Source organism: Oryzias latipes, chromosome 19, assembly GCF_053564925.1.
Source record: "Oryzias latipes strain Hd-rR chromosome 19, Olatipes_Hd-rR_3.1".
Taxonomy (NCBI): domain Eukaryota; kingdom Metazoa; phylum Chordata; class Actinopteri; order Beloniformes; family Adrianichthyidae; genus Oryzias; species Oryzias latipes.
This window is the reverse complement of record NC_136255.1, coordinates 26,152,066-26,178,428: the sequence shown is the minus strand read 5'-3', so window position 1 is coordinate 26,178,428 and position 26,363 is coordinate 26,152,066. Positions and strand designations below refer to the sequence as shown.

General features: G+C 48.8%; 3 protein-coding genes across 4 annotated transcripts; 1 reads left to right on the top strand and 2 right to left on the bottom strand.

Moving 5' to 3' along the window:
* Positions 1-7,835, bottom strand: vps35l (VPS35 endosomal protein sorting factor like). Its single transcript, XM_004086801.5, has 30 exons — positions 7,724-7,835; positions 7,184-7,283; positions 6,927-7,112; positions 6,738-6,857; positions 6,642-6,666; positions 6,217-6,296; positions 6,013-6,141; positions 5,850-5,934; positions 5,718-5,774; positions 5,554-5,650; positions 5,384-5,431; positions 5,218-5,311; positions 4,456-4,656; positions 4,317-4,363; positions 3,985-4,096; positions 3,779-3,895; positions 3,655-3,708; positions 3,501-3,581; positions 3,367-3,429; positions 3,217-3,302; positions 3,071-3,151; positions 2,927-2,990; positions 2,753-2,851; positions 2,602-2,679; positions 2,413-2,527; positions 2,163-2,302; positions 1,921-2,086; positions 1,653-1,771; positions 483-632; positions 1-219 (listed from the first exon to the last, which is right to left on the bottom strand). Exons 1-30 carry the CDS (start codon positions 7,738-7,740, stop codon positions 121-123), a joined length of 2,910 nt encoding a protein of 969 aa, XP_004086849.1. The 5' UTR covers positions 7,741-7,835; the 3' UTR covers positions 1-120.
* Positions 7,836-8,197: 362 nt separating this feature from the next.
* zdhhc16b (zDHHC palmitoyltransferase 16b) lies at positions 8,198-13,568 on the top strand. 2 transcript variants are annotated; one of them, XM_023949837.2, is made up of 10 exons: positions 8,198-8,338; positions 9,825-10,120; positions 10,196-10,390; positions 11,423-11,511; positions 11,585-11,613; positions 11,687-11,820; positions 11,961-12,046; positions 12,127-12,250; positions 12,380-12,450; positions 12,540-13,568. In XM_023949837.2, exons 2-10 carry the CDS (start codon positions 9,866-9,868, stop codon positions 12,643-12,645), a joined length of 1,089 nt encoding a protein of 362 aa, XP_023805605.1. In that variant the 5' UTR covers positions 8,198-8,338; positions 9,825-9,865; the 3' UTR covers positions 12,646-13,568. The 2 variants fall into 2 exon arrangements, with proteins under 2 accessions (XP_023805605.1, XP_078793242.1); XM_078937116.1 differs by lacking the exon at positions 11,961-12,046 and having other exon boundaries at positions 12,047-12,250.
* Positions 13,569-13,610: 42 nt separating this feature from the next.
* On the bottom strand, positions 13,611-26,345 carry mms19 (MMS19 homolog, cytosolic iron-sulfur assembly component). Its single transcript, XM_011473477.4, has 31 exons — positions 26,212-26,345; positions 25,393-25,504; positions 24,118-24,166; positions 23,924-24,024; positions 23,768-23,853; positions 23,617-23,691; positions 23,431-23,500; positions 22,958-23,086; positions 22,817-22,878; positions 21,897-21,983; positions 21,739-21,813; positions 21,147-21,224; positions 20,898-21,036; positions 19,676-19,830; positions 19,311-19,389; positions 19,114-19,239; positions 18,961-19,042; positions 18,789-18,886; positions 18,578-18,721; positions 18,065-18,214; positions 17,905-17,998; positions 17,634-17,835; positions 17,428-17,554; positions 17,250-17,353; positions 17,100-17,156; positions 16,842-17,028; positions 16,674-16,756; positions 16,440-16,604; positions 15,263-15,322; positions 15,095-15,195; positions 13,611-14,614 (listed from the first exon to the last, which is right to left on the bottom strand). The coding sequence occupies exons 2-31, from the start codon at positions 25,478-25,480 to the stop codon at positions 14,584-14,586; spliced, it is 3,084 nt and encodes a 1,027-aa protein (XP_011471779.1). The 5' UTR covers positions 25,481-25,504; positions 26,212-26,345; the 3' UTR covers positions 13,611-14,583.
* Positions 26,346-26,363: the final 18 nt, after the last annotated feature.

Sequence of the window (26,363 nt, the reverse complement as noted above, 5' to 3'; positions counted from 1 at the left end):
TTTGGGTGTCAATCCGCTTGGCCTCTTTTTTATTTTAACGTGAAAACCGCTCCAGGAGACCCCCCACCCCCCCACCCCACGCTTCTTCTTCTCTAGCTTCTTTATTGACACGGGTCCGCTTCAGGTCCGGGTCTGCAGGGTGAGCCTCTGGACTGCCTCGGCCAGGTGAGCCATGTCGGGCCGCTGCGCCTGATGCTTGACGTGCTCCAGGGTCCGAACCTGAGGAGACAAAGGCCACTTCAGGAGGAGGAGCTTCCACTCCGCAGAAAGAGGTCGCAACAACAAACACACAAAAATGCCTCTTCTTTATCGCCTCGTGTCTTTGAGTTGGACCGTCCCAACTGGACTTAAAATGTTCTTCCTTGAAACGTTTTAGGGAAGAACATTTTAAGTCCAGTTGGTCCGATTCACCTGGATGAAGAAGAACGTCTTCCTCATATAGAAAACCTGCATGTGTCGTTCTGGGCGGGCGGTCCACTCACAGACAGGCGGGTGTCGCACAGGCCCTGCTTGTGGCTGAGGTTCCACAGGTTGACGGCGAGCTGACTCAGCTTGTTGTTCCGCAGATCCCCGTGAGCGAGCAGGACGGCGAACAGGGAGAAGGCCAGGGCGCTCTGCCGGCGAGCGCTTTGCTGTGGGCGGATCACCCAAAAAAAAAAAAAAAAACGAAGTCAGTTTCCCGTTTTCAGACAGCCTCCTCGCGTCCATCAGCCGGCGCCGCCATCCTGGGCTAAACGACCAGATTGTTTTTCGCTATTCTTTCTTTCTGCACCTTTGAGCAACAATTTAGCCACGCCTCATAATCAAAAATTGCAAAAATTTGGACACACCCAGTTCACGTTTGTTCAAGCGATCCTCAAACTTTCACACACAAAGTTTTGTTGACCTTTGACCTCAGGAAAAGGCTACATAATTAAGAAAATATAATCATCTTTAGTACCAGCTACAGATTTCGATCTGTTGCCTCCAAACTCCAGGAAAGTCAAAGGAAGCTCCTTTGGTATTGAACAGCGTTCGAAAATGGCGTTTCCTCCACTCCTCGCATATTTTTTACCGGGAAATTTTTACCGGGAAATTTTTTACCGGGAAAATGAGTTGATACACGACTCATTGGCTCAAGCTGAACGAAACGATGCATCCTTCAATACGACCATATTAGGGATGTGGGCGTGGTTAATATAATGCCTTGGTTGCTACAGAAATGCAGAAATTTACATTTGCCGACTCTTCTGAAATTCACGTCGACCTGTTCGTCGCACCCAGGCGACCAAAAAATGAAATGGTTGCTATGGAGATGAAGCCAACAGAGAAGCCACCATTTTGAGTAAATTGTATTTTATCAGTTTGTCAGGCTAGGGAGCGGGTCATAGAACACAGCTTGCTTATTTGTTTTTATTTTATTTATCCAGGCAAGACAGATCATTTTCAACTCTGGCGCTTAACGAATGGCATAAAGGGGTTGATTGACTGTTTGAGTCAGAAAAGCAACAAGGAAAATGGACCAAACTAAGACGGACTGGAGTCAAACGTTGAGTTTATTTTTAAAATCCCAACGTTTGCGGAATCTCCAGCATCAAACTAAGACTCTGAGGGAATTAAATGATAAACACTCGTGATCAAACCCAAGAGGTGGCATTTCGGCGTGGACTGACCTCATCACGCGCCAGCGCCTTCAGATGGTCCAAAATCTGTCCGATCAGAGTCTCGGACAGCTTGTTGATCTCTGAAAGAAACTTTGGGTCTCCTCCGTACAGCGTCTCATTTGAATCCACTGAGGGGGGAGGAGGGAGTCACGTTAGGGAGGAGTCGCACAGTACGTGGGTCACAGGGTGTGATTTTGGAGAAAACTCCAGCAGATCCTGATAAATGGACCCATGCCTGCCATTTCAGACTTAAATGCTCTTATTTTGAAAGGCTCACCTTTGGGGATGGAGTACAGGAACGCTTCCTGACTCATGGCGGCCAGCAGGGGGAGGGCGCCGATGTAAACCCGCACCTTGGCGTCGCTGTTCTCCTCCCAGGTGTAGTCCTGCACCATGTTGAGGAGACCTCGCACCAGGTAGAGCACGCCGTGCTCCGGGTGGTCCTGGAGACCCAAACGAGGAGATGACTCATGACTGTGGAGGGGGGAGGGGCCAGGGTTTAGCCGGAGGATGCGTTACCGGGACAACCAGCAGCGTGGCCAAGAAGTTGTTGATGAAGTCGAGCAGAAAGCCTTCAGAGGAGCGAAGCTTCCCCTCAACGCTGATGGAGTGAGGAACCTCTGGAAGGAGACTGACCGCCGCCTTCAGGAACGCGTCGGCTGGAGAAGAGGAAACGGACGAGACGGAAAATGAGACCAAAGACATGGAAGGAAAATGAAAAGATGAGACTGAAGAAACGGCCGGATGAGGAAGGCCAGGAGACGCTCACATTGAGACAGACACTGGTTGGCCAGGGCGACCTGACCGGACAGCAGGTAGAGGTGAAGGCGCGTGAAGATGCTGCCGAGCGACGGGATGGTGATGAAGCTGTAGGCGGCGCACGCCTGCAGAACAGACACCGTCAGTCACTTCCTGGATGTACACTAAAGAAAGGCGGCGGCGCCGGAGTTCTGCTCACTCTGACGAAGGCGGCGGTTTTGCGGGAGTGACTCCCCTGCATCACCCTCCTGGTCTCCATGGCCAGCGTGTTCACCGTCTGACAAACAGAAGCACAGCACACATGGAGACCCCAGCCCGAAGACCCCCAACACCACCTGAGAGACACTGACGTGGACCAGCTGAACCAGAACCGGCTCCAGGTTGCAGAAGGCGGCTCTGGCCTCCACGCAGAAGCTCAGCTGCTGCTCAAAGTCCCGCCCGAAGGACACCTGGGCAGAGAGAAGGTCACGGAACCGTCAGACCTCGGCGTCACGGATGCGGCCGAGACGTTTCCACGGTCTCACCGTCCGCAGGAAGCCGACGATCAGCAGAGCCAGAGATCGTTTCTCGTCCTCCAGAGTCAGAGCGCTGGAGAACAAAGAAGAGCAGCTGACACATGCGAGGAGCTCAAACCCCCTGAACGGCCTCGACCGAACCAAACCACTGACTTGACGGAGTCGTGCATGGTCTTGCAGATGTGCAGCATGGCGTTGAGGATGACGGGGTCTCTGGTGAGCTCCAGCTGATGCCTGCAGACAATCTCAGCATCATTCTGCTCCGAGGCCAGAGGAGCCGGAAAAACTCAGACTCTTACTTGATGAAGACCTCCATGATGGACTTGCAGACCTCCACCCTCACACTGTCCTTCTGGAACATGTCGAGGAACGGCAGGAAGCGCTCCTGAGGAGGACGGAGACAATGAGGAGTTGCTCCGGCGCCCGCGCTTCGCTCCGGCTTCACTCACCATGGAGAAGAGGACGGAGAAGTCGTGGAAGTAGGTGAGGATCCTGCCGATCACCGACTGCAGCTGCAAAGCACAAACCGTCACTGAGGAGCACGCCGAAGGAGGATGCGCGGAAACCGCCGCCGAGAGCGTACCTGAGCGTAGGCGTCCTCGAAGGCTCGGTCGGGCGTCAGGTGTTTGATGATGTCAGCCAGGACCGTGTTCACCTCGCGCTTCTGAAAGGGACAGAGGTCCAGAAGAACCGGCGTTTGATTCAGCTTCTACAGACCAAAGTCCTCCTGAACTCACGGTGAAGTGCCTGCAGGTGAACTCCACCCAGACCTCCGCACAGCCGATGTAATCCTGAGGAGCACAAACCCGGTTAGTGCTCCTGATCCCGGAAGATCGGCCCGAGCAGCGATGGCAGCAGAACCTGAGGACTGCGGACTTTGGTGATGACCTTCCAGGCTTCGTTCAGTATGGTCAGCCTCTCCGACTCGGGCGGATCAGCACAGGCCAGACTGCGACCCAGAGACCCGAACAGCAGGTGCTGCGAAGGAGACCGCCGTCATCCAAAGAGGGGGCGGGGTCTTATTTTCTCAGGAAGACTGGGAGAAAGGCGAGTTTGTGACCTCTGACCTTTGGAAATCCGGATTCGTCGCAGTCTTTGATCATGCCGATGAAGTCTGTGGCTCTGGCTGCGACGAACTCCGGCCTGAACGCCCTCATGATGGAGTTCAGGAGCAAAGCACTGTGGGAAAGACGAGCAGCCACTTCCTGTGAGTGCATGAACCCGCTGCAATAAAAGCTCTAGTAAAAATAATCATAAAATGGGAGAAAGTGAATCCAGAGAACCACAGCTGGATTTTACATTCATGTTAGAATTTCACAGTAAAGTAGAAGTAACTGATCTCCATTTTCAAGTTAAAATCTTTTTTTTTTTCTCCCCATGGCTCTGTGAGGACGCATACTTGTTCGCCATCGTCTTGCACCTGTCCATCATCTCCGTCAGCAGAACCTGAAAGCGTAAAGGTGAGACGGTCCTGAAGGCCGGGCTCAGCTTTTGCCTAAAGCTACTCCCCCGTGGGGGAGGGTGAGGGGGGTGAGGACCTCTGGAGCCCTGTAGGCGATGCACTGCAGGATCCAGTTGATGGCGGGCGAGTACAGGGTCAGGTACTCGGGCACCTCCACCCTCTGGACCACCAGCTGGTTCTGGACGCTCTCGCCGCCGATCTGCCTGAAGGCGGAGAGCAGGTCGAAGAAGTTCCTGTTCAGGCTGTCCTTCAGGTGCGGCGCCACCTCCACGCCCACCTGGACGCCGGAGGAAAAAAAAAGGTGTCAGCAGGAGGAACCTGGAGGTTTCAGGTTCATTTCATCCAATTTGAATGTACCCTCCACAATAAAAGCACAGCTGAAACAAGACGACAGCAGGAAGTCGTCACAGGTAAAAGGGAAACAAATGTTTCGGTACATTTAAACCTAACATTTAAGACCAGTTTTTCAACTTTTATACATTTAGCTTAGTGTGAACAGAGATTAAATGCTTCCAATTTGCTAAAATGCTTGTTCCAAACAAATCTGATGCTTTCTTCCCCCCATAATATAAAATTCTTTTCTAGAAAAGGTCATCTGGGTTTTGTTTACTTAAATATTTTCCACTTTAATTATACATGAGATAAAAAAGTGCTTTATAGAACAATAAAAAACACAAAAGTTGATCAAACCATAACAAACACGGAACAAGCTTTAATTTTGAAATGTCCTATTTGTTTGAATTCCCCACTAATAGAACAAAATATTGTTATTGACAGCATTTGCTGAAAAGCCTTACTTCCTGTCTCAGTTGAATTAACAAAATAAAAGGCCGCTGACCCTGCAGAGGTAGGCTCTGGCGTACGCCGCCACCAGCGGGTCTCCGATGCCTCTGATCATGGCCGTCAGACGGGGCAGGGTCTCCTGAATGCCTCTGTGAGGACAGGAAGGACGTCAGACCCGGAACCCCCAGAACCCCAAACCTGGACCGAACCAACCGACTCACGTCCGGCTGAGGAAGCGGTTGCACTTCAGGATGGCGGCCTCTACGTATCTGAGCGCAGAGGTCAAAGAAGTCGCTTCCATCTTCGGAAAGCTCAACTTTGAGTCCAGACCACAAAGGAAAGACGGAGAGGGGACCCTGGGGGTCTCCAAGTCATGATCTGCAGAGGATACAGTCGGGGCAGCAGCTCTCGGATGGAGGCGATCTTGAAGAACCAGTTCAGACAGGTCTCCTTCGCCGTGTCGTTCACGTCTTCCACCGTGAAGGATTCTGGGACGGCAGAATCGCGTTAATGAAAGTCTGGACCGTTTTCCTGATCGTGTTCAGGTTTCCTCACCTGGGAGGGGTCTCGGGTCGGAACACATGGACCAGATTCTGTCGTAAACCAGACGACCTGGAGGAGGAGAACGCGCTTAAGGAGAGTTCTAACAGCAAGTGAAGGGAAGAAGAAACGTTTTGTCCCGCCCACCGAACGTGTCCAGGATGTCCGTGATGAGGACGAACTTGCTGGGGTAGAACTGGATCACGGCGGTGTCGGACAGCAGCTTGGAGCACTGGAGCGGGGGGGCAGACACGGAGGGCTGAGGTTCTGAACCAAAGGGGGAACTGGGTCTGCGTCGCCGCTGCTTTACCTGGATGACGATCTTCAGGGCTTTGACCTTCTGGTCGGAGGCCCAGGCCTCCTTCAGGGACTGGTTCAGCTCCTCGATGCGGTTGGCGTAATCCTGCTGGGAGAGGTTCAGCAGCTCCTTCTGAGAGCCCTGAAAACATAAAAACCACACAGGTCGGAGCGTCCCACAAAGCAGCAAGAAGTCTGCGAGGTCAAGGCAGCCCACCTCCTCCAGGTCGTCCAGCTCCTCCAGGCGGGTGCGGACTTTCTCCGACACGGCCGAGGAGCCCGGGCCGAGGGCTTTCCCTGAAGAAAACCTCCATAAATGTCAACTTGAACCACAGAAATCCACATTTCATTGGTTTAATCTGAAGATCTGAGCGCGGAACCGCGCTCAGATCTTCAGATTAAACCAATGAAATGTGGATTTCTGCCAGACATTTGATACAAATCAGAGGTGAGGAGATCTAGAAATGTCATATTCTATTCTACTCTGCTCTAAAACATAAATTTGATGTTTTTTCCATCGTGGTTTCTGTTTTTTAAAGAGTTTAGAAGGTCCTCGTTGAAAGACAAGCAGAACTTTTGAAGGAATCCGTAGGTTTGTAGAAAGTTCTGGCCGTTCTCCGATGTTTGTTGGTAGATTCTTACCTTTTTCTGAGCCCATGCAAAGGTTCTGTGGAGACAGGAAGTAAGTGCTGATTCAACGATTCAACTTCCTGTCTGCTGTTCGTTTTAAGGACTCACGATGGAGAGCTTCTCAGTGGTGGTGAACCGGGCCAGGATCTCGCCTCGCTTCATGGCCCACGGCTCGAAATCCGGCCCCACCGCCTCTTCCTCCTTCTCCCTCCTCCTCCTCCCGAGGTCCTGCAGACATTGTCAGGTTTCAGTCTCGGACGGAGAGCTTTCCGAGCGCCGCTCGGGGGCCGGACCCACCCCCGTAGAGCTGCTGTGGGGAACGGCGGGGGGCTGGCCGGCCGACGTGGCGGCGAACATCGAAAGGGGGTCGGTCCCGTCCAGCATGGAGCTGAGAGGGTCTGGAGGTGCAGAGGAGGACGAGGAGGAAGAGGAGGACGAGGTGCTGCCTTTGCGGGTTCCACGCCGGGTCTTTGAGTCGGTCACCTGCAGCAGAGAGGAGAAGCTGAGCGGACGCTCTCGGATCCATGAGGTTGGAGTTCGTGCTTCTCTGATACCATGATGGGCTTCAGGGGGTGGTAGTCCCCAAACTCGATGGGAGCCCCCTCTGGACGGCACCCCTGCCGCTCCGCCTCATAGTTGCGTCCTCGGGAACGCCTGAATGCAGAGCGGAGAAGCCTTGTTCAGAGGATTTGGACAAACATTTCTGCTTTATGAGCTTAGCTGCAGCTGTGAGATCATGGACAACTTAGAATGTGCTGGAAAATGTTTCCTCTCTAAAAAAACAAACAAAAAAAAGTATTTTGACAATATTGTCACGTGACTGTCATTCTAACTCAGAAAACCCCAACGTGAGGAACTCATAAATGCATAAACACGTACGATAAACCCAGATTATGTGATCTAAAATATGCATTTAGAAAAAATATGCTAATAAACTCCATTAAATGCATTTCCATGTGATATGTAGCCTCAGTTAAACGCAACAGTGCATCGCGTAAATACGTTAGGAAACTTTGCACAATCCGAATTATTAAGTATTAAAACAGTTCCGATATTTTTATGGAAGTTTTGACGACAAGAAGGCAGTTTCTTACCACTGCACAGCAGCCATTTTGGGAGTCACATGACAACTCTCCACTTCCTGGTTTGTCCCAAAACAATTTAAAAGCCTTTTCGACCGGAAGTAGGTTAAAAAATGTGTGTGTGTGTGTGTGTGTGTGGGTGTGTGTGTGTGTGTGTGGGGGGGGGGGGGGGGGGGTAACAATTAGAGCTATGAATATCCAATAATTTTAAATCTTTTTATTAATTCATTTTGTTTTTTAACGACGGGACAAATACCTAAACTGCATTTCCCAGGTTACACCGCGTGCCAATTTGATGTGGTGTAATTGCTCAGATGATGATGTGTCACTTTGGGATAATTTTACGAACACGTAACCTTTATAATTGATTATCATATACAACTTTTTTTTGTCCTCTAATATGAATATAATATATATTTATTTTAATATAATAATTTTAAAAAATAAGCTAAATAGGAAAGGAACGTGCAGGTTTTTGTTCACTGAGACATCTTTAAAATATACGATCTCTGCGCTTGACCCCGGTGTGTATTTGTCACGGTTGAGGCGGTTCGACGTAAACTCTTTTACTCGCCGTCTACCGTGACCATGACCTGACGTCAGCTCCTCATCTTGTCTTGAAAGCAGGTAAATTCACATTAATCTGAGTTAGTTTTAGTTTATCGTATTCCAGGTTTAAAGCCGATTGATGTTGAAGCAGCTAGCATGTATGTAGCTAGCTAGTATGAGAGCACGAGCGCCGGCAAGAACCGCTCAAAGATGACATGATGTTATGAGCTGTAAACATAAATCTTTTTCTTTTTTTATTCACTTTCAATAATTACATATGTGTGTTTGTTTTCCTTTAAAATGTTTACGTGCACGCGGGCTGAAATAACAGAATTAAAATGTGTATTATTATTATAATCTCACTTCTGGTTCTGAGGTGTAAGGACACATTGAGGTTGTGACTCTTAGAAAGAGTCAGGTGTGAAAATAAGTCTGGGAACTGTGGACAAAGCAGAAAGACCTGATCTGTCATCTTCAGATCCTGCCTGTTTTTCAGGAGCTTCAACAAAACCTCCAGTTTGCTTCACAGATAATCCCTTCTAGTGATTTTCTTTACTTCCTGACACGACCTTACTAAAGTGCTAAATACCCAAATAAAAGCAGGTTTGGGCAAATTTTTAGCAGATAATTTCACCATTGAAAAATACATTTTTTTAACTCTTATCTTGTTTTAAGGTCTTTAGGTTTCATCATCTAATAGTTATTTTTATTTCGTTTCCAACAACAAAAGAGATAATTAAACAAGGACATGTCTTAAAAATTTGCTAAACTGACTGTGTATTATTTTTTCATTCAAACAAAGATGGTGACATTTTGAATAATAATAATAATAATGTCAATTATCAGGAGAAAGGCAAAACAAGTTTTTTTTAAACTGTAAAAAAAAATCTCCACACCACTAGGGGGCAGCAGAGTTCCTTCGTTTCGAGACTCCTGTGTCCACAGTTTGCAACATCTTCCTCAGAAGATTTTATGCAGATATCTGTTCAGAAGTTCCATCCAGGTGAGATGCTGTGGAGTTTGATTAATTGATGAAGCTCATTTGCATAAAGATGCAGCAGATAAGCAGCTTCTCATTAAGCTTAGCAGATGGCAGGTGCCCCCCCCCATCGAACCTGAACGCTCTTATCACCGTAACCAACACGGGCTTGGATGAAATGATGCTGATGCTGAGGATCAGGTGGCCACTTCATTTCCCTCTTACCGGATTACCGCTCCGCTCGCCGCCTCCCCTCCTCATTTCTTGGAGCTTTTTTTGGCCCCGCGGACCTGGATTTGCTGTAAATTATTAAGGGGGTAGTTTGGAGGGCTGCTGGGCTCCTCATCACCTGATATCTCCTGATGGCATCAGCTGTGAGGGGCAGATGCCCGGGGCGGATGCTGCGCTCCAAAGGCCTCGCCTCCCTCTAGGAAAGGAGCTCCCGTTGAGGCTTCTTCCAGTCCCGGCTGGAGGAGATGGAGAACTCCTGGTTCCTCAGACTCCGTCACGAGGAGCTGCTGTTCCTCGCCGCCTGCGTGTCTAACTGCTGGTGTGTGTGTCTGTGCGTGTGTGTGTGTCTGGAAGGCCGGGTGTTCAGGAGAGGGGGTGGCGGCGGCGGCGTGCGGATGGGCTGCAGCTGGAGGTGGCAGCTCTCCCGGGCGATGCGGCTGTCCCTGCGCTGGTGCCGGCCGCAGAGGGGCGCCCGGGCCGGCGGGGGCAAGGCGGGGGTGGGGGGCAGGCTGTGGGAGCTGTGGACCTACACCAGGCTGCTGCTGCGCTCGCTGTACTTCAACAGCCTCGCCGACTCCGACACGCTGCTGGACTGTGCTTTCGAGCCCATCTACTGGATCGTGGACAACGTGACCCGCTGGTTCGGAGTGGTATGTCCCCCCCCCCCCCCCCCCCCATTCATCCCCGTGCACGTTGTCCATCCTCACCCGCCGCTCCTCCCCCAGGTGTTTGTCTGCCTCGTGGTCCTGCTGACGACCTCCGTGGTGGTCATCGTCTACATCTTCGTCCTCCCCACCGTCTTCAGGACTTACTCCGCCTTCTGGACCGTCTGGCACTTTGGCTGCGGTCACTGGCTGCTCGTCATGCTGGCCTTCCACTACTACAAGGCCACCGTCACCCCCCCAGGACACCCACCCAAGGTACCGGACTGAGACGTCCCCCCACGGTCACGGCTGTTTGTGCTGATGTTCCTCTTTTCTTTCTTGAAGAATCAAAAACAGGAATTTGTAGCTTCCAGAGGTTTTAACGTGTTTACTTTGTTATTTAAAAAAGACGTTTTTCTCCTAAAATGATCAAACTACAAACATCTATCTTGTCTTTTCTTTTGTTTTAAAGTCTTGCTTTTGAATGAATGTTCAAGAAACAGCAGCTAATCTTATTTTCTGTCAGGTTTGAGGACAAAAATAAGCTCAATGTTTTCAGCTGCAACAGAAAAACACTTAGAAAAATAATTTTATTTTTATAAATCTCCATAGCAACCATTTCATTTTTCGGTCACCTGATGTTGGCAAACAGATCGATGTCGTTTTTAGAACGATCGGCAAAAGTAAATTTTTGGATTTCTTTGGCAACGGAGGTTTTTTGGTTAACTCCGCCCACATTCCTGATGCGTTCATAATGACTGTTGAATTGTTTTGTTAAAGTTTCCCCAATATTCCTATTAAAAAATCTTTGACCAACAGGGAAACGCCACTTTTGCGAGCTCCATATAACATGGACAAACTTTTAATTCCAACATTTTTTACAAGTAGCTTCCCAACGATATACAAGTTTTTTTTTTTATTTATTTAAGATAGCAGCCTCTTCCCAAGGTCAAAGGTCAGCAAAACTTTGGTTGTAAATGTGAAGTTTTCTCTTCCCGTTTTGTGAGAAATTGCGAAAACTGCCAAATTTCAGACTACCAACCTGTAGGTCCTGTGGCCATCCCATAATATTTTCTTATTTTTTTGAGCCCCGTAACAGATTTGGTTTCATTCCTTTTCTTGGCTGTTTCTCCTGCTGTGATGTCATCATACTTTTGGGGGGAGGGTGGTTTACTATACCCAGAATTCATTTCTGCCGGGTCCTAGGTGTGTGCTGACGTCAGATGCTATTTTAACCGTAAACTGACCTTAAATCAGGCGAAGCACATGACTTCATGACCTCAGGTCGTTCTTTCGTCTGCGTTCCAGAACCAGCAGGGCCTTCCCTCCGTCTCCATCTGTAAGAAATGCATCGTCCCCAAACCTGCACGGACGCACCACTGCAGCATCTGCAACACGTAAGCCCGCTCAGCCCGGCCGGGTCGGCGCGTTCCTTCGCCGTCACCCATGTCTGCTGTTCTTGTGTTCCAGCTGCGTTTTGAAGATGGACCATCACTGCCGTATCCTTTAGAACGCAGACGGAGGTCGCCTCTCCGCCTCTGTCGCTCCTTCCTTAACCGGCTCCGCCCCCAGCCTGGCTGAACAACTGCGTGGGCCACTTCAACCACCGCTACTTCTTCTCCTTCTGCCTCTACATGACGCTGGGCTGCGTCTACTGCAGCGTCAGCAGCAGGAACCTGTTTCTGGAGGCCTACAGCGCCGTGGAGGTAAGGCCGCCGACCTCTGCTGACCTCTGCGGGGCTTTGCTGCAGCTCAGGTGGCAAACGAGAAACCGCAGACATGAAAGCCATCCTCTGCTCTCCAAAGTAAATAACTCAAGTTCCCATGATGCCTCTGTCTGCCTCAGTCCTACTATCAGACGGCGCCGCCAGAGTACAGCTTCAGGGAAAGCTCCGCTCACAAGTGCATCATCTTCCTCTGGGTTCTGACCAGGTGAGCATCACTGACGACGCAGAAAAACCCTCCGACTGTAGCTCTGTGCGAGCCGCCGTTTACCCGCAATCCTCCTGCAGCTCAGTGGCGGTAGCTCTGGGGGGGCTGACGCTGTGGCACGCCACGCTCATCAGCAGAGGGGAGACCAGCGTGGAGCGGCACATCAACCGGAAGGAGACCAAGCGACTGCGGCAACAAGGAAAGGTGAGGTTTCGGTCCTCGGGAAGGGCGGAGCTCCAGTGGTCGCCGTGGAAACGCTGAACCTCGTCTGGATTCAGCTGAAGGAGAGGCAGATGCAGTTCGGGGGAACCTTCATGTTTGTTTTCCGCTCAGGTGTTCAGGAATCCATATCACCACGGCAGAATCGACAACTGGAAGCTGCTGCTGGGCGTGGAAACGCCGAGGTGAGTTCAGCCGGGGTCACCGCAGACCCTTCAGCTGCTTCCGCCACCAAGCGGGATCCGCCTGACCCCGACTCTGCCGCTCTCCTCAGTCACTGGCTCACGCGGGTCCTCCTGCCCTCCAGCCACCCTCCCCGGGGAGACGGGATGGCGTGGGAGTGCGTCTACGGCAGGAGGGAGGAGCTCCTCGCCGTCTGAGCTGCGTCCGCAGAGACTTCGATGCTGCGGGCCGGCATCCGCCCACAAGCGTCTGCTTCCCCATCTGTCTTTTAATGTACGGTAAACGTGAGAGGTCGGCTCCATCCAGGAATTCACACATTAGCAGTGAAACACTTCAGATTACAGATTAAGATAGCTAGGGATGGAGGAGGTTCTTCAAAGAAAACGCAGGTGAATCGATAAGATACCTGACTTCTTCAGTTCTCTTGTTATCAGACACGGTTGTGTTTGTGTCACATACATGACATGTTTCGACGTCCGTCGAAACATGTCATGTATGTGACACAAACACAACCGTGTCTGATAATAGAAGAACCTATGAAAAAGTCACAACAGGACATTTAGAAACCGCTTTCTGATGAAAACAAACGTCAACTACATAGAAAAATCCCTCATTTCTTCATTGATCTCAACCAGAATAAGGTGCATAAAAACAAAGTTTGGGTATTTTTGTGCCGTAAACAACGTCCATCTATTTTGGTAAATAAAGAGCATGAATCTGATCTTTAGGGTATAAAAGTTTCTTATGGGACCGTATTTAAAATAGTGATATTGAAGGACGTGTCCACCTGCTGGCAGTGAAGGGAACTGCAGTGTTTGTTTACATGCTGAGGCCACATGGTGCCGTTTGATGGTTTTGACCTGTTCTTGGTGCCAAAGAGGGACATTTATTTCTAAACCTTTCATCTCTGGAGTTTGGTTTAAAAAAATGTTGGGGAGGGTGTCTAATTGAGTCATTTTTCTAGTTTCATGGCTAACTCTGATTAATAGAACCGGTAAAATAAAATAAAACCTGGTACTGTGAAAAAAAAAAATCATTTGTGGTTGCCATAGCAACAGATGTGACGAATCAGAGCTGCGCTCTTTTCCTTTTTTGGATTAAACTGTTTCTTCTAAATCTGCTTTTGTCTCCATTTTCTGATTGAAAAAACAAAACAAAAACATTCTTTCAGTTTGAACTCAGAGGATAATTTTTTTAATATCTTCAAACGTTAAACACCCGGGCTCAAAAACTGCTCAAGTGACCCCACTTTGACCTCAGGAGGTCAGAAGTCTGAGCAGAAAACGAGGCCAACATCGGCTTCCAACGCGATCGACATCCGTCACAAAAATGCTTCAAGATGCTGAGATGTCCGCCGGGTCCCTGAACGCAACACTCAATACACTCAGACTGCAGCATCCTGACGAGCATCCCTGCAGGTCGTCCACTGAACACGTGTTCAACGCTTATGACATTCCTTCAAAATAAAACAATACTTAAGGTAAATGTTTGCATAAAGCAGGACTTTCCTCCGTTTCAGAAAACTGACTTTTACTCTTCGTAAAAGTTTTTGGTTGGTTCAAAGTTTCACAGTCAAATTTCTGCTGACGCCAAACAAAAATAATGTTCTTATTTCACATTTTTCAAAGTAAAAGTCTCATTCCAAGTACAAATGTCCAGAAAGTGAAACAAAAAAAAAAGGCAGCATATTTGTAAATAAAGTTAATTCAAAAATGCATAGGAAGTGATTCAAAGTTCAGTTTTTGTAACATCAGCCTATAGGAGTTGAAGCCACGCCCACCTTAGGCCATAAAAATACATTTGTCAAACTTTCCTATCTTTGTTCACTGTAAAAAAATTCAGTTTTAATATCTTACTTTTAACCAACTAAGTATTTTATTATTTTTACATTTCATAATAAAAGGAAAATGTTTATACAACCAAAAAAAAAAGTCTTTAAAAACCATCTTTATTCGCGTAAAAGCTTTTGTTTTTGTAAGTCAACGGTGTCACTTCCTGTCTATCAGTTTGGGGTTTTTTGTTTGTCAAAGCAGAAAATAAAAAAACAGGAAAAAATGTAGACGAGGAAGAAGACGGAGCGGCGCTGAGACTTGGTCCTGACGCTCCTTCCGGGTTGGTGCTTCGTCGGTGCAGCATCATCTTCCTCCAGGACTTCCTATGAGGAACCTTTAAGCAGAAAGACAAAGATTCAACAAAAGAAGGAACATCTGCAGGGAGCGTCATGTCCAAAAATAAAGACTTCCTTCACTTCCTCTGAAACGCACCAGCATAATTTGGATATTTTCAAAATAAAAGCAGATCCCATGTCTTATTTCTACTTTAGGTTCAGCGACAAGCTGATAAAATATTTCAGACAAAACATCTAAACAAGAACTGGGATGATAATCTGGATTAGCCTGATGGAGCTCCAGGCTGTTTTCTGGATTTTTATTGGATGTCGGTCCATGAAAAGCGGGATTTTAACAGTACATCTTCATCAGAGGAGGTTTGACATCAACATGTCAGATCAACAAAAGCAGCAGTTTACGCCTAAAGCGTTTGTCTGGAAATATCTCCCAACAGCTCTTCTTCAGAGTTTAATGTTCTGGATCAAAGGAGAATGTGGGCGTGGCTGAGCGGCAGATGTCTCCTCCTCCTCCTCCTCACCATTCTCCTCGCGCCTGGACCGCTTCTCTCCTCACCAGCCGCTTCCTGTCGTCCAGCGGTGGGGCCAGCGCTCGCAGCACCCGCGCCCGAAACGGCAACACCTGAACACAACGACGGCCGTTACACAGTTCTTTAAAGATCCGCGGAGACGCACAGGTGCGCCCGTACCTGGTGGGTCGGGAGGAGCGACAGGGCGCGGACGCATCGCAGGGAAGACATTCGCACTTCCTGCAAAAAAACAAACACAGCTCAAATGTCACCGCCACAAACCCAGAAACTCAAAAAGTGGACATACGATGATGACATCACAGCGGGAGAAACCCTCCAAAAAACAACTGGGGCTACAGAAAACATCCACTATGGAAACCCAAACAGTTTAAACTATTATGGGATGGCCACACAACATACGGGAAATGTGGGAATCTTTACAAAATGTCACCCATGCCACCAGGTTAAGTCTACAGCCATCACCAAAGTTGACCTTTGACCTCAGGAGGAGGTCGCCATCTACAATTAAAAAAAAAAAAAAGACTTTATTTAGGCTCCTCCCAGGTGACTCCTAACTCGTTGGGAAAATTGTTGATTTTAAAAGTTTTAGCGTTTGAACGGCGTTAGCGTGGCGAACTAGCAAACGTGTTGTTTCACTGTTGCTAACATAGTTTTTAAACCAGAATATTGTGAAAATGTAATCCATGAATACTTGGCTCCAGCTGAACAAAGCAATACGTCACACGACATGTGGGCGGGGTTAACATAAAACCTCTGTCGCCAAGGAAATCCAAAAATGTACTTTTGCAGATTCTTCTAGAACTGACGTAGATCTGTTCGCCCCCTTCAGACGATCAAAAAATAAAATGGTTGCTATGGAGACGAAATCAACAGAAAAGGCGCCATTTTGGAAATAGTGTTTTTTTTCTTAGATTTGTCACATGCCTCTCTGAGCGGGGCAGAAGGGTAAAGTGAGGGGCATGTAGCAGCCACTCAGCCAGTACCTTTAATATAACCTTGGTTCTTTACAGATAAACATTTGGTTGTAACCCGGACAGCAGATCCATCCACAGCTTTTATAAATCTGTGATCAATGGAAATCAGTGGAATTGATTTTTAAACCGGCAGCGTCTAGAACATTTGATCGGTTGCAGGTTTCATCTCTTTAAAGGCGCCTGACGTTTCACAGAAACTCTGAGGGTTTTCATGACAGTCCAGAAAACCGTGGTGGCTTCTGGGTAATATCTCTGGCTCCCAGCCATCGTCTTGGATTCTCATGAAGGGTCTGAACCCTAAAAGTGCTTTTTACATGAAAACCAAACCGTCTGCCGAGCAGCCGCTGCAGACGGCGACTGACCATGGCGGGGCTGCAGACGAGGGCCAGCAGGCGGCCCACCACGGCCTCCAGCTGCTGCAGGAGAACCGGGGGGGGGCTGGCGATGACGGGCTCCAGGCAGGACAGGGTGGACAGCTGCACCCCCTGATCGGGACACGTCAGCGCCTCCAGCAGCAGCGACAGTAACTGTGGGGAGGGGGCGGAGTCATTTCCTGCAATCCCTCCTCTTTGGCGGCGTTTGGGGGTAAAACTCACCGCCGGCAGCTCGGCGACCTGGACCTGCTTCGGCAGCTTGTTCACGATGTTGGACAGCGCCTTCAGGTAGTTGGGTTTCTTCTCTGCTCAGGAGGAATAAACACTTTGTTCACAAACACAAACACACACTTTCCTTTTGTTTGGGACCTGCTGGGCGGTCGGCGCCACCTTGAGGAGCGGCGTTGAATCCCTGCACCAGCTTGGCGGAGTTCTCGCTGAAGAAGCGCTGGCGGTACATGAGGCGCACGTCGGCGTGGCAGCCGCGGTTCAGGACGTCTGGGGAGTCGCTCATGAGCAGCAGGAAGGCATCCGCCGCCGGCGCTCCCAGGTCGGCGTCGTCCAGCAGAGAAAAGAGCTGCGGGGCGGCAGAGCGCAGGATGAGACGGCGCCGGGCGCGTGAAAGCCGAACGGTCGGTGGAGCCTCACCTGGTCAGTCAGGGCGGCGGACAGGGGGTGGTACCGCAGCAGCAGAGCCTTGGCAACCTGCGGACAAGAGCATCATCATCAGTCCACCTTAAACTGTTTTCTGAAGTTCAGTTCCTGCAGATCTGCTGCAGGAACACATCTAGGTCCCACCCAGACGAGCAGCGTGAAGGCCTGCATGCGCAGCGGCGAGGAGGAGTCCAGCTCGCCGCAGATCCTCCGCCTCGTCCTCTGGATCAGGCCGTCCAGGGCGTCGCCTGCAGGAGAACATGGCAGCTTTCAGGCCCCCACGCAGAGACGGACTGCAGTCAGGATTTCAGTTCCCACAAACCCTCAGGGCTTTTGTTGACCAGGCCGGCGAAGCATTTAGCCGCCGCCGTGTAGGACGGCGGGTGGCGGCAGGTGCAGCTCATCTCCTCCAGGCGTGACAGCAGCTCCTCTGTGCGTGGAACCTCCACCTGAAACGCAGGCGGCAGCGACTTCAGGACGCAGAGCCGCAGACCGTCAGTGGACGTGTGTGTGGGGGGGGGGACTCACGCCGCGGGGCAGCGAGCAGACGCAGCCCATGAGCAGACAGACCAGCTGAGAGCGCCGCCACGAGACCTCAGGCTGCTTCTGCAGACGTGGATCCTCAACCTGCAGCAGCTGGAGGTGCGACGGGAAGGAGTTCTCCGGCAGGAAGGAGACGTCGCCATCCAGGAAGAGCGAGATCGCCCTGGACGCCGTCCGTGCCGCCAGCCTGAGGAACACGCCGCATTTGACAGAGGAACTCACGAAGAAGCAGACATTCAAACCGGGAGGGACTAACGTCGGCTGGAGTCTGGAGCAGGAAGTACTGATGACAGGAACCACCGCCGACAGGAAGTCCTCCTGCACCAGCGGGCCGCCGGAGGAGCCCTCCTCTGCAGAACACACAGGTCAAAGCGGATCGGAACCCGGACCGCCGGCTATCTGATGACGCAGCTCACCCTGCAGGGCCGCCTTCAGCACCAGCGACAGCAGGCGAGGGATGATGACATCATGGAAGCAAGTTCCCGCCTCCTCGGTGTCCTGGACGCGCTCGGCGATCCTCTGCAGACTGCGGCACGCCAGCACCGCCTCCTCCAGGGAAAACCCACCTGGAAGCATCGAGCAGCACCACGCCGACGGCCGATTTCCTCTCACATTCATTTACAAAACCATTTTAAAATGTTATCTTTTGTTTGTCTTTTAGGAAGTTGGGGGTCTTTAAAGGTTCTGGATCTTTTAGCGGCTTGTATCTGTTTGTCCTCATGAACATTTTTGACCAAAGCAGCTTCCGTAGGACGTATTTTCAGACCCACAAACAGACCAAATCTCTAATTTTCTGTTTTTATGTCTTTTTTAGCTTCACTTTGGAAGAGAAGAAACTTTATTTTCAAAGAAGTTTTCTGACATTTTTAAAATTAGAAAATCAAACCACCGTAAGGATTCCAACAGGACCAAATTTCTGGGAATTGCACCTGTGAGCGCCGATTTGAGGACCTCAAGGAGGACGGGCGTGCTCGCCTGGACGACGCTGGGCTGCGTGGAAACGGCTGCCAGAGCAGACAAACACCGCCGACGCAGTGCATGATGGGAATGCTGCTGCGGAGCTTCTCTGCCATCTTGGATTGAGGGGAGAGTTGACGGATTTTAAATTGAAAACGTTTGTTCTGCGAAGGAGCTTCTCACCGGAAAACATCTCCTCCTTCAGTCTGGGGATCAGTCGGGTGACGAAGGCCGCAGGGTGCAGCTCCGCTAGGACTCCTGCACACTCCACCACAGCCACGCTGCAGGACAGGAGGCAGACGTGAAGCGGAAAGCACGCCGCACGCGGCCACAGGAAAAGGCGGGAAACGCTGACCTGACTCTGCCGTCGTCCTCCGTCAGCAGCAGGCGGGTCAGATGATCCGCCGCCAGCTGGACGTCCGACTCCAGCAGCAGACCTGAGCGGCACAGAAGACCTTCCTGATGTGGACCGATCAGCTGGAAGGTTCGAGCGCCGCTCGCCTCTTACCCGTTTGCTGAGCCAGCGAGGCCAGCAGAGCCGTGGCGGCGATCTGCAGGCTGCCGTCGCTCTCTGAGAGAGCAGAGAACGCCACGCCGCACAGATCTGCTCTGTGGGCGGAGAGCGCGCCATCGTCTGCAAACGGGAGGAGCAGAACTTTTTACTTCCCCGTCACGTGACCGACTTCTGCGGGACGGTCCACTCACCGTCCTCGGTGGAGGGGCTGCTCTTTACCGACTGGACAAGGCGCTGCAACACCTCCAGTAGCGTGCGCCTCTGGGAGCACTGCGGCGGGAAAAGAAGATCAAACCCTCACCAATGAGACCTGAAAGGACCCAGTACTACTGATAACAGTCGCCATGGCAACGTCACCAACGTAAAAAAGTTTATACTTAGACTTAATTTAGGAATATGTTTGTTTGTTTTTACTTCTGGGGCTGATAATGCAATTCTAGGCTTTGCATCCCTGTTGCCACGGCAACACAAACTAACATCCAGACGGTGTGGAGAGTGAGGGGCTTTTCTAAGCCACATCCTGGTGGTTAAGATGACGGGCTCGGACTCTTCTCACCTGCGTTTTGCCGTTGTACTGCTCCGTCAGGGAGGGCAGGACGGCGGCCGTTATGACGCGGCTCGCCCTGTAGGAGGCGCCGCAGCAGGCCTGGAGCAGCTTGGCGGCGGGCCACACCAGCTTCAGGTCCGGCTCACGGAGGTGATGCTCACAGTCTGGAGGCAGAAATTAAACTTTAGTCATAAAAGAATCGAACAAAAAAAGTTCAAATAAAACTTTATTTATAAAGGTCTGACAACACCTCAAATAAATAACTAAATAGTCCGCCACAAACGCAGATCTAACAAACAAAAAAGAGACGGTCCATGAAATCAACCAGAAATCTAAAAGTTAACAGAAACTTTAGAAAGTGTCAAATTTACTTCAAATCAAAGCTAAAACAAAAAATGTTAGAAAGTTCAGGAAGTTCCGCAGGCGAGGCCCACGGCGCCGGAATGAGGCCTCGCCACAAGACGTCAGCACAGTTTGACGTCATTTTTATAAATAAAGAACTCAGGTAAATTCAATTTCTGCATTAACTTTGGAAAAACCTTTTTCTGCTGTAGAAACAGTTTTAGATCACATCTATTCTGTTGGTTCGTTCCAAAGGACAAACCGTTGTGTTGAACATTCAGCCGTTTCTCTGAGCTCAACATTCGGTTTCATCCGGAGGAAACAGAACCGAGCGGGTCTTTTTGGACCCCTTCTGGTTTGTTTAGAGAACCGGTTCAGCTCTGTGCTTTTAGATTTGTTATACTGAAAGTCAACATGTGTTTCTCAGCAGCCTGTGTTCAAACAGGTTACCCCCCCCCCCCCACACACACACACGCACACACACCCTCACACCCCCCCCCCCCCCCACACACACACACACACTGTTACCATGGTTACAGAAGCCTTTGTGTTTGAGAGCAAAGGTTTGTGTCTGCAGAAGTATTTTTACACGATTAATGTTTTAATTTAAAAACATAATAAGTTGTTTGTAGTTTTTGCTCAACCTGAATGTATTTTTTACCATTAGCTTTACGATAAAAGCCTTAAGAGAATTTCTGTAACACCTGCTAATTACATGACATGTTTTTCTCCTTATTACATTTAAAAATATCCTTATATCCCTATACTGTTTATCTTGTTTAATTTAGTTTTTTTCCTGCCTGGCTTTATTAAAAAAAACCAGGAGCATCCACCACGACTCCCCTTAGCATCCACCTGAACTCAGAGGGCCGATCTCACCGCCGCTCACCTCTCAGAACGACCTCCAGGAAGCGTCCGAGGACGTCCTCCGACTCGGAGCTGAGCACCGAGCGAGACAGGCAGGAAGTGAGGGCGGCGAGGGCGGCGAGGGCTGCAGACTCGATCTTCTCGCTGGACGTCTGAAAGACCTGCAGAGAAGAGCGAGGTCTGAGCGGCAGCCAGGAGGCGTCGCAGCAACGCCACGTCACGAAAAGCTTTGAATTTGGAAGGAAACGTTTGAATCCGTGAGCGTGGCGACCTCTCGACGCAGCGACGACCACAGGCCCTGAAGGAACTCAGCCGTGTCCTTGTGCTCGAAGCGCGACAAACATGCGTTCTGCGGAAAGAAAGCAACGTCTGAGAGTTCACCGGAAGATCAGGTTCTTTAAGCCAAGACCCAAAATAACAGATAGTTTAGAAAAGGATTTCTAATAGAATGTGTTTTATTTCGTCACAGAACTCTTCCATCTCCTCTTTTGTCCAAAACTAAAAAACAAACGACTGCAGCGACAGCAGATCTAAACATCAGCATGTCTGAGCTGAATCAGCTTTTGTGTTTATTTATTTTGTTTTAATTGTTTACATTTTATTGTAGATATAATTTATTGTTTCCTTCTAGCCAGGACTCCCTTGAAAAAGAGATTCTTGATCTCAATGGGACATTTCTTCGGTAAATAAAGGTGAAATAAAATTAAGAAATAAAAATTCACTTCAGACGTCCGTTTTCTGCAGAAAAAGGTTTCCCGCCCTTTACCCTTTCAGAGTAAAAGCACGGGTTTATGCACTGTGCTGCTTTACGAGACTGGAGGAAAACTGGTGTCTTGTTTCAGCGTCACGGCGTGTCTCCTCACCAGAGTCTGCAGCGCGTCCAGCTTGGCGCTCTGAACCTCTGAGTCCAGTTTCTCGATGAGGAGGGGGAACAGAAACTGTGGGAAGCCGAACAGAAACGTTTGCCGGAGAATGTTTGCTCAGGGGATCGAGTCAGAAGAAGCAGACCCGCCGTCGTTACCTCGGCAAACTTTGGCGTTCCGGTGAGGACGGCCCTCAGAGCCTGAACCAGCTCCTCTTTGGTGATGCCGTGGGGGTCGTTGGGGGGCTGCAGTGGACCAGGAGGGGGTTTTGGAAAAAGAATAGGAGGACAGGTTAGATGAAAAGTTATCCTGGAATCGCGTCCTGATCTAAAGAGTTCAGATGTCAGAACCCTGGAGAACCATGTCAGAGATCTGCACAGACGCTGCTGCAGATGCTGCAGACGCTGCTGCAGATGCTGCCGACACAGCTGCAGACGCTCCTGCAGACGCTGCTGCAGACACTGCTGCTGACACTCCCACAATCTCCGGGGGCTCAAAAAAAACCCGGCAAAACCAAAACACACATGTCAGGGATATTTAAAGTAAGTTTTGAAATTATTATGGGATGGCAAAAGGTGGCAAAGTGTAAAATTGGGCGATTTTCAGATGGGGGCAGTGCGACTTAAACTTTTGCTCGCACATTTTTTACCAGGACATTGTAGATATGAACATATTAGGAATGTGGGCGGGGTTGACAAAAAACCTCAGTTGCTAAGGAAATCCAAAAATGTATTCCTCTAAAAATGACATTGATCTGTCCGTCGGCCTCAAACGACCAAAAATTGAAATGGTTGCTATGGAGACAAACGTACATAAAAGGCACCGTTATGACAAAAGCGTGTTTTTTTAATGAATTTGTGCAGCTCTCGGGTGGCAGGGACAGACAGGGAGAGAGAGGGACATGTAGCAGATCCTGAAGATAATAGAGCGACATATTTTACTTTAGCTGATTTTTCTCCAGAGAGGAGAGGATGGAGACCCCAATGAGGAGCACGAATGCCCAGATCACACTTGTTTTTTGGGGGGAGGAGCAACAGTTTTCTCTGGCGGTCTGCAGACGTCGTCAACAGGAACTTACCGGGGTGAAGTCGATGGGGAAATAGCAGGAAGTCACTTCAAAGAGCTCCTCTGCGAATTTACCTGAGACAGCAGACAGGAAGGTTGAGAGAAGGAAACCGTGACATCACCAACAGACGGGGGGGGAGGAAGGTCTTCTCACCCAGATCGTATCCTTGGACGATGAGGTTTCTGGCGATCCTGAAGGCCAGCAGCAAGTTGCGAGGGTCTCTCTCGCCGTCCATTGATTGGACGAAACCAAAGACAAAGTCGGCTCCCAAACTCTTCAGCTCTGAATGGAGGATTGAGAGGACGTGAGAGACCGCCAAACGCATAGAGTGTCAGATATTTGTATGGATACTATAAACAAACGTTATTGACAATTGGAGAAATTAGAAAGAATTTAAATAATCAAATCATTAATTCAGTTTATCAAACAAGCCTAAACTGGTTTGGAGCGACCCGCAGTTCACCAAGTGACCACTAGAGCACGGTCTCACAAATGTCAGCTAGATCCTCTAGATCAGGTTAGATCCTCTACTCTAGAAGCGCCTCTCTCTTTATAAAGCTTCTGATGGCTCTGCATCTCCTGGGACGGGCAGCACAGAACCCCTTCACTTTGAGGAAGACTCTTACCGGCTTCCCTGGTCTCCATCAGGTTGGTGAGCATGTTGTAGACACACGCTCGCTCTGCAAGCATCAGCGACTGAGAGACAAAAAACAACAACGTCAAGATAGACCTCGAGACAAACGGCACGGAGCAGACCTTTACCGGAAAACAGGAAGTGGAGGAGATCCTGGTTTCTTCATGGAGAACCTCACCTGGACGTGGACGTCCTGGAACAGCGACCTCAGCATGGACACGGCCGAGCCGGGAGGCAGCGCCGCACACTTGGTCTGAGGAGAAACCAACACAAACTTACAAGGAGGCTCCAGCAGCGCCTCCGTCTGAAACCGGGTCCCCCAAGTTTACCAAGGCGAGCAGCCCCCGTAGGACGGGCGGAGTGGTGACGTGATGGTCTTTGAGGCGGTTCTGGTAGAAAGCCATGAGCACTTCCACTGCGATGGGACAACAGGATGTCAACAACGCTCCTCACTTTGAGCAGACGAAAAGGCTTGGTGTTCTGACCTTCTTTCTGCGACAGCTCTGCACGGCCGTCCTGTAGGACCTCGGAGAGCAGCTGGACGCCGCGGGCGCGAGTCTGCGGCTGCGAGCTGGTCAGGCTGGGCCTGCGGGTGGACGGGAAGTCGATTGAAAACAAGAACGGCGTCACTTTTTTGTGTTTTTGTAAAAAAGTAAAGGAGAAAAAGACAAAGGCTCACCCCAACGCTTCCACTAACTGCAAAACTGTAAACGCTCCATCTTTGACACCTGAGCAAGAATCAATAATATGTCAACAAAAGCTTAAATAATCCATATTATACCACGGTCCGGGTCTCAATTCTGATTGGCTGCTTGATGTGAACCATCAGCGTATTTATCGCTTTCCTTTGCCGCTGCAGTGGAGGTCGAAGTAAGAACGCGCCCGCCGCCTTACGTGCAAATAGGACCACGGTAACGGAAACAATGAGTACATATATAGAATAAAGTTGTACAATTCTGAGAAAAATAAAGACAAAATTTTACAAGGAAAAAAAATGTACAAGAAAAAACTTTAAAAAAAGGGAAAACGACAATTTTCTAACATAAAGCTGTAAATGTTTTACTTCAAAAGTTGCAATATTGCAAGGAAATAGTCATACTTTTTCAAATAAGTAAATAAATAAAAGTCTGAATTTTAAAAGGAAAAAACTAAAAACTGATTTAATATGCATTTCTTTTGGAAAATTTTAGGACTATTTGCGTCAAATTTAGACTTCTCTCAGATTATTTTACAGTTCAATTCTCATAATAAAGTTTGGACTTTTTTCCTCATAATTTCACGACTGAATTCCTGTAAAAATTTGAACTTTTCTCTTATAATGTTACAACTTCATTGTCAAATATTTGCTTTTCTTTCATGGTGGCCTCAGTATTCCGTCATAACAGCCTTTAAATAAATATAGTATCAGGGGAAAAACAAACTTCAGTAAATTTGATTGACATAAGTGATCGTTTTATTTTGAAAGATCCCCCTCTGTTTACTTTGGGTATAATTAAAACTCCTTTAATTTGATACGTCATAAGTTATCAGGTCTGTGCTGAATCGGAACCGAATCGGTTCGGTAGTCTGGACGTGTTTCCCTGCTTTGCCCACACAGACAAACTCGGGATCAAAGGTAAATCGGGGGTTGAGGGTTCAATGACAGGATCCTCCTCGCGCCCAGCCAGCAGCTAGCTAGCAGCAGGCACGAGACCACAGCAGACTGCAGGTACAGTCATGGTTTCAGTAAACAAAGATAGCTGCGAGTTCCTGCCGCCCCGGAAAAAGGGCAGATTCATGACATGTTTAGTGTCAGGAGGAGCTTCTCACGCAGCATCCCGCACAGGATGTTGTGACGCTAAGTTTAGCTAGTTAACCCCCACGCACCTTTATGGGAAACTAACGGCTCCAGCTCAGTTTTCCACACAAACCCGCTGGTAAATGTGAGGACAAACACCGGACACGACTGCTGTACCTTTAGCGGCGTCCTTTGCTTTGCTGTCCTGCAATCCGGAGACGAATTCCTCCACCAGAGACAGCAGCAAGGCACCGTCCGCAGCCATCGCGCTTCCTCCACGCTGCTGACACTGCGCATGTGCAGAAAGTTCAAACGCCAAAGTCCAACTTTTTTTTTCTTGGTTAAGAAAAAATATAAATATATTTTTAAAAAATATTGTTTGTGCTTTTAAATAAAATAAATATAGAGATTTTACACAAAAGAACGACACATTTATGTCCAAGACACCATTACATTCAAAGTATCTCAAAAAACATAAACAAGTATAAATGTAACAATTTATTAAGCTTGATCATTTTTGTTTGGTCATAAAGGTGTTATTGGAGATGTCATACTTTTATAAGTGCATTAATTAAGCAGTGAAATATGTTTCAAGCTGGACTAAAAGCTGAAACCGTTTGATAACATGATCTGGATTAAAATCCCAGAAGATATTAAACTACGTAAAATATTTTTTTGTTCATCGTATGACTGCATTCATTCTATCTAAGTTTTCATGTGACGTTATAATAAACTGGAATTCACACGTTTTTGTTCAGTATTTTTTTAAACTATATGGAAAAATCCTAATTTGTTTGGATAAGTTTGAAAAATACCTACAAAAAAGTGAAATATTCATAAGAATCTGTACTTTATTGATAGTATTTTTACTTTGTGCCCTTTTAAAATGTACTTATTGTCATTGTGTATTGTTTTTTCTCTCCTAATATCAAAGACGGTTTGAACCATTATTGTGACGTCACTGCTATCATTTATTTACGTTTCCTTCAGACCCACCTGCCTGGTTGTCTGCGCATGTGCAGAAAAGTTCGCCTGCCTTAGCTCGTTTCTGAACACTTTCTCAACCAGCAGCAACAGAAAGTGAGGAGTTTTTCCAAGTCTTTTGAAGAAAAGTAGTCCGGGAGCGCGTGAAGGGCGTGATACGGTTC

Bases quoted from the DNA above. Each gene is read 5' to 3' on its own strand.
- zdhhc16b (XM_023949837.2), top strand. From the start codon at position 9,866: ATGGGCTGCAGCTGGAGGTGGCAGCTCTCCCGGGCGATGCGGCTGTCC. The intron at 10,121-10,195 runs GTATGTCCCCCC...CTCCTCCCCCAG, and splicing joins TGACCCGCTGGTTCGGAGTG to GTGTTTGTCTGCCTCGTGGT. The intron at 10,391-11,422 runs GTACCGGACTGA...TCTGCGTTCCAG, and splicing joins CCCCAGGACACCCACCCAAG to AACCAGCAGGGCCTTCCCTC.
- mms19 (XM_011473477.4), bottom strand. From the start codon at position 25,480: ATGGCTGCGGACGGTGCCTTGCTGCTGTCTCTGGTGGAGGAATTCGTC. The intron at 21,225-21,738 runs GTGAGGAGACAC...TTCTTTCCGCAG, and splicing joins TGGACGCGCTGCAGACTCTG to AACGCATGTTTGTCGCGCTT. The intron at 18,887-18,960 runs GTCAGCGTTTCC...CCTGTCCTGCAG, and splicing joins GAGGACGACGGCAGAGTCAG to CGTGGCTGTGGTGGAGTGTG.
- vps35l (XM_004086801.5), bottom strand. The intron at 4,657-5,217 runs GTCAGCGGCCTT...TCCGGCGTCCAG, and splicing joins CCAGAGCCTACCTCTGCAGG to GTGGGCGTGGAGGTGGCGCC. The intron at 2,991-3,070 runs GTCAGTGGTTTG...TTTGTTCTCCAG, and splicing joins ACCATGCACGACTCCGTCAA to CGCTCTGACTCTGGAGGACG.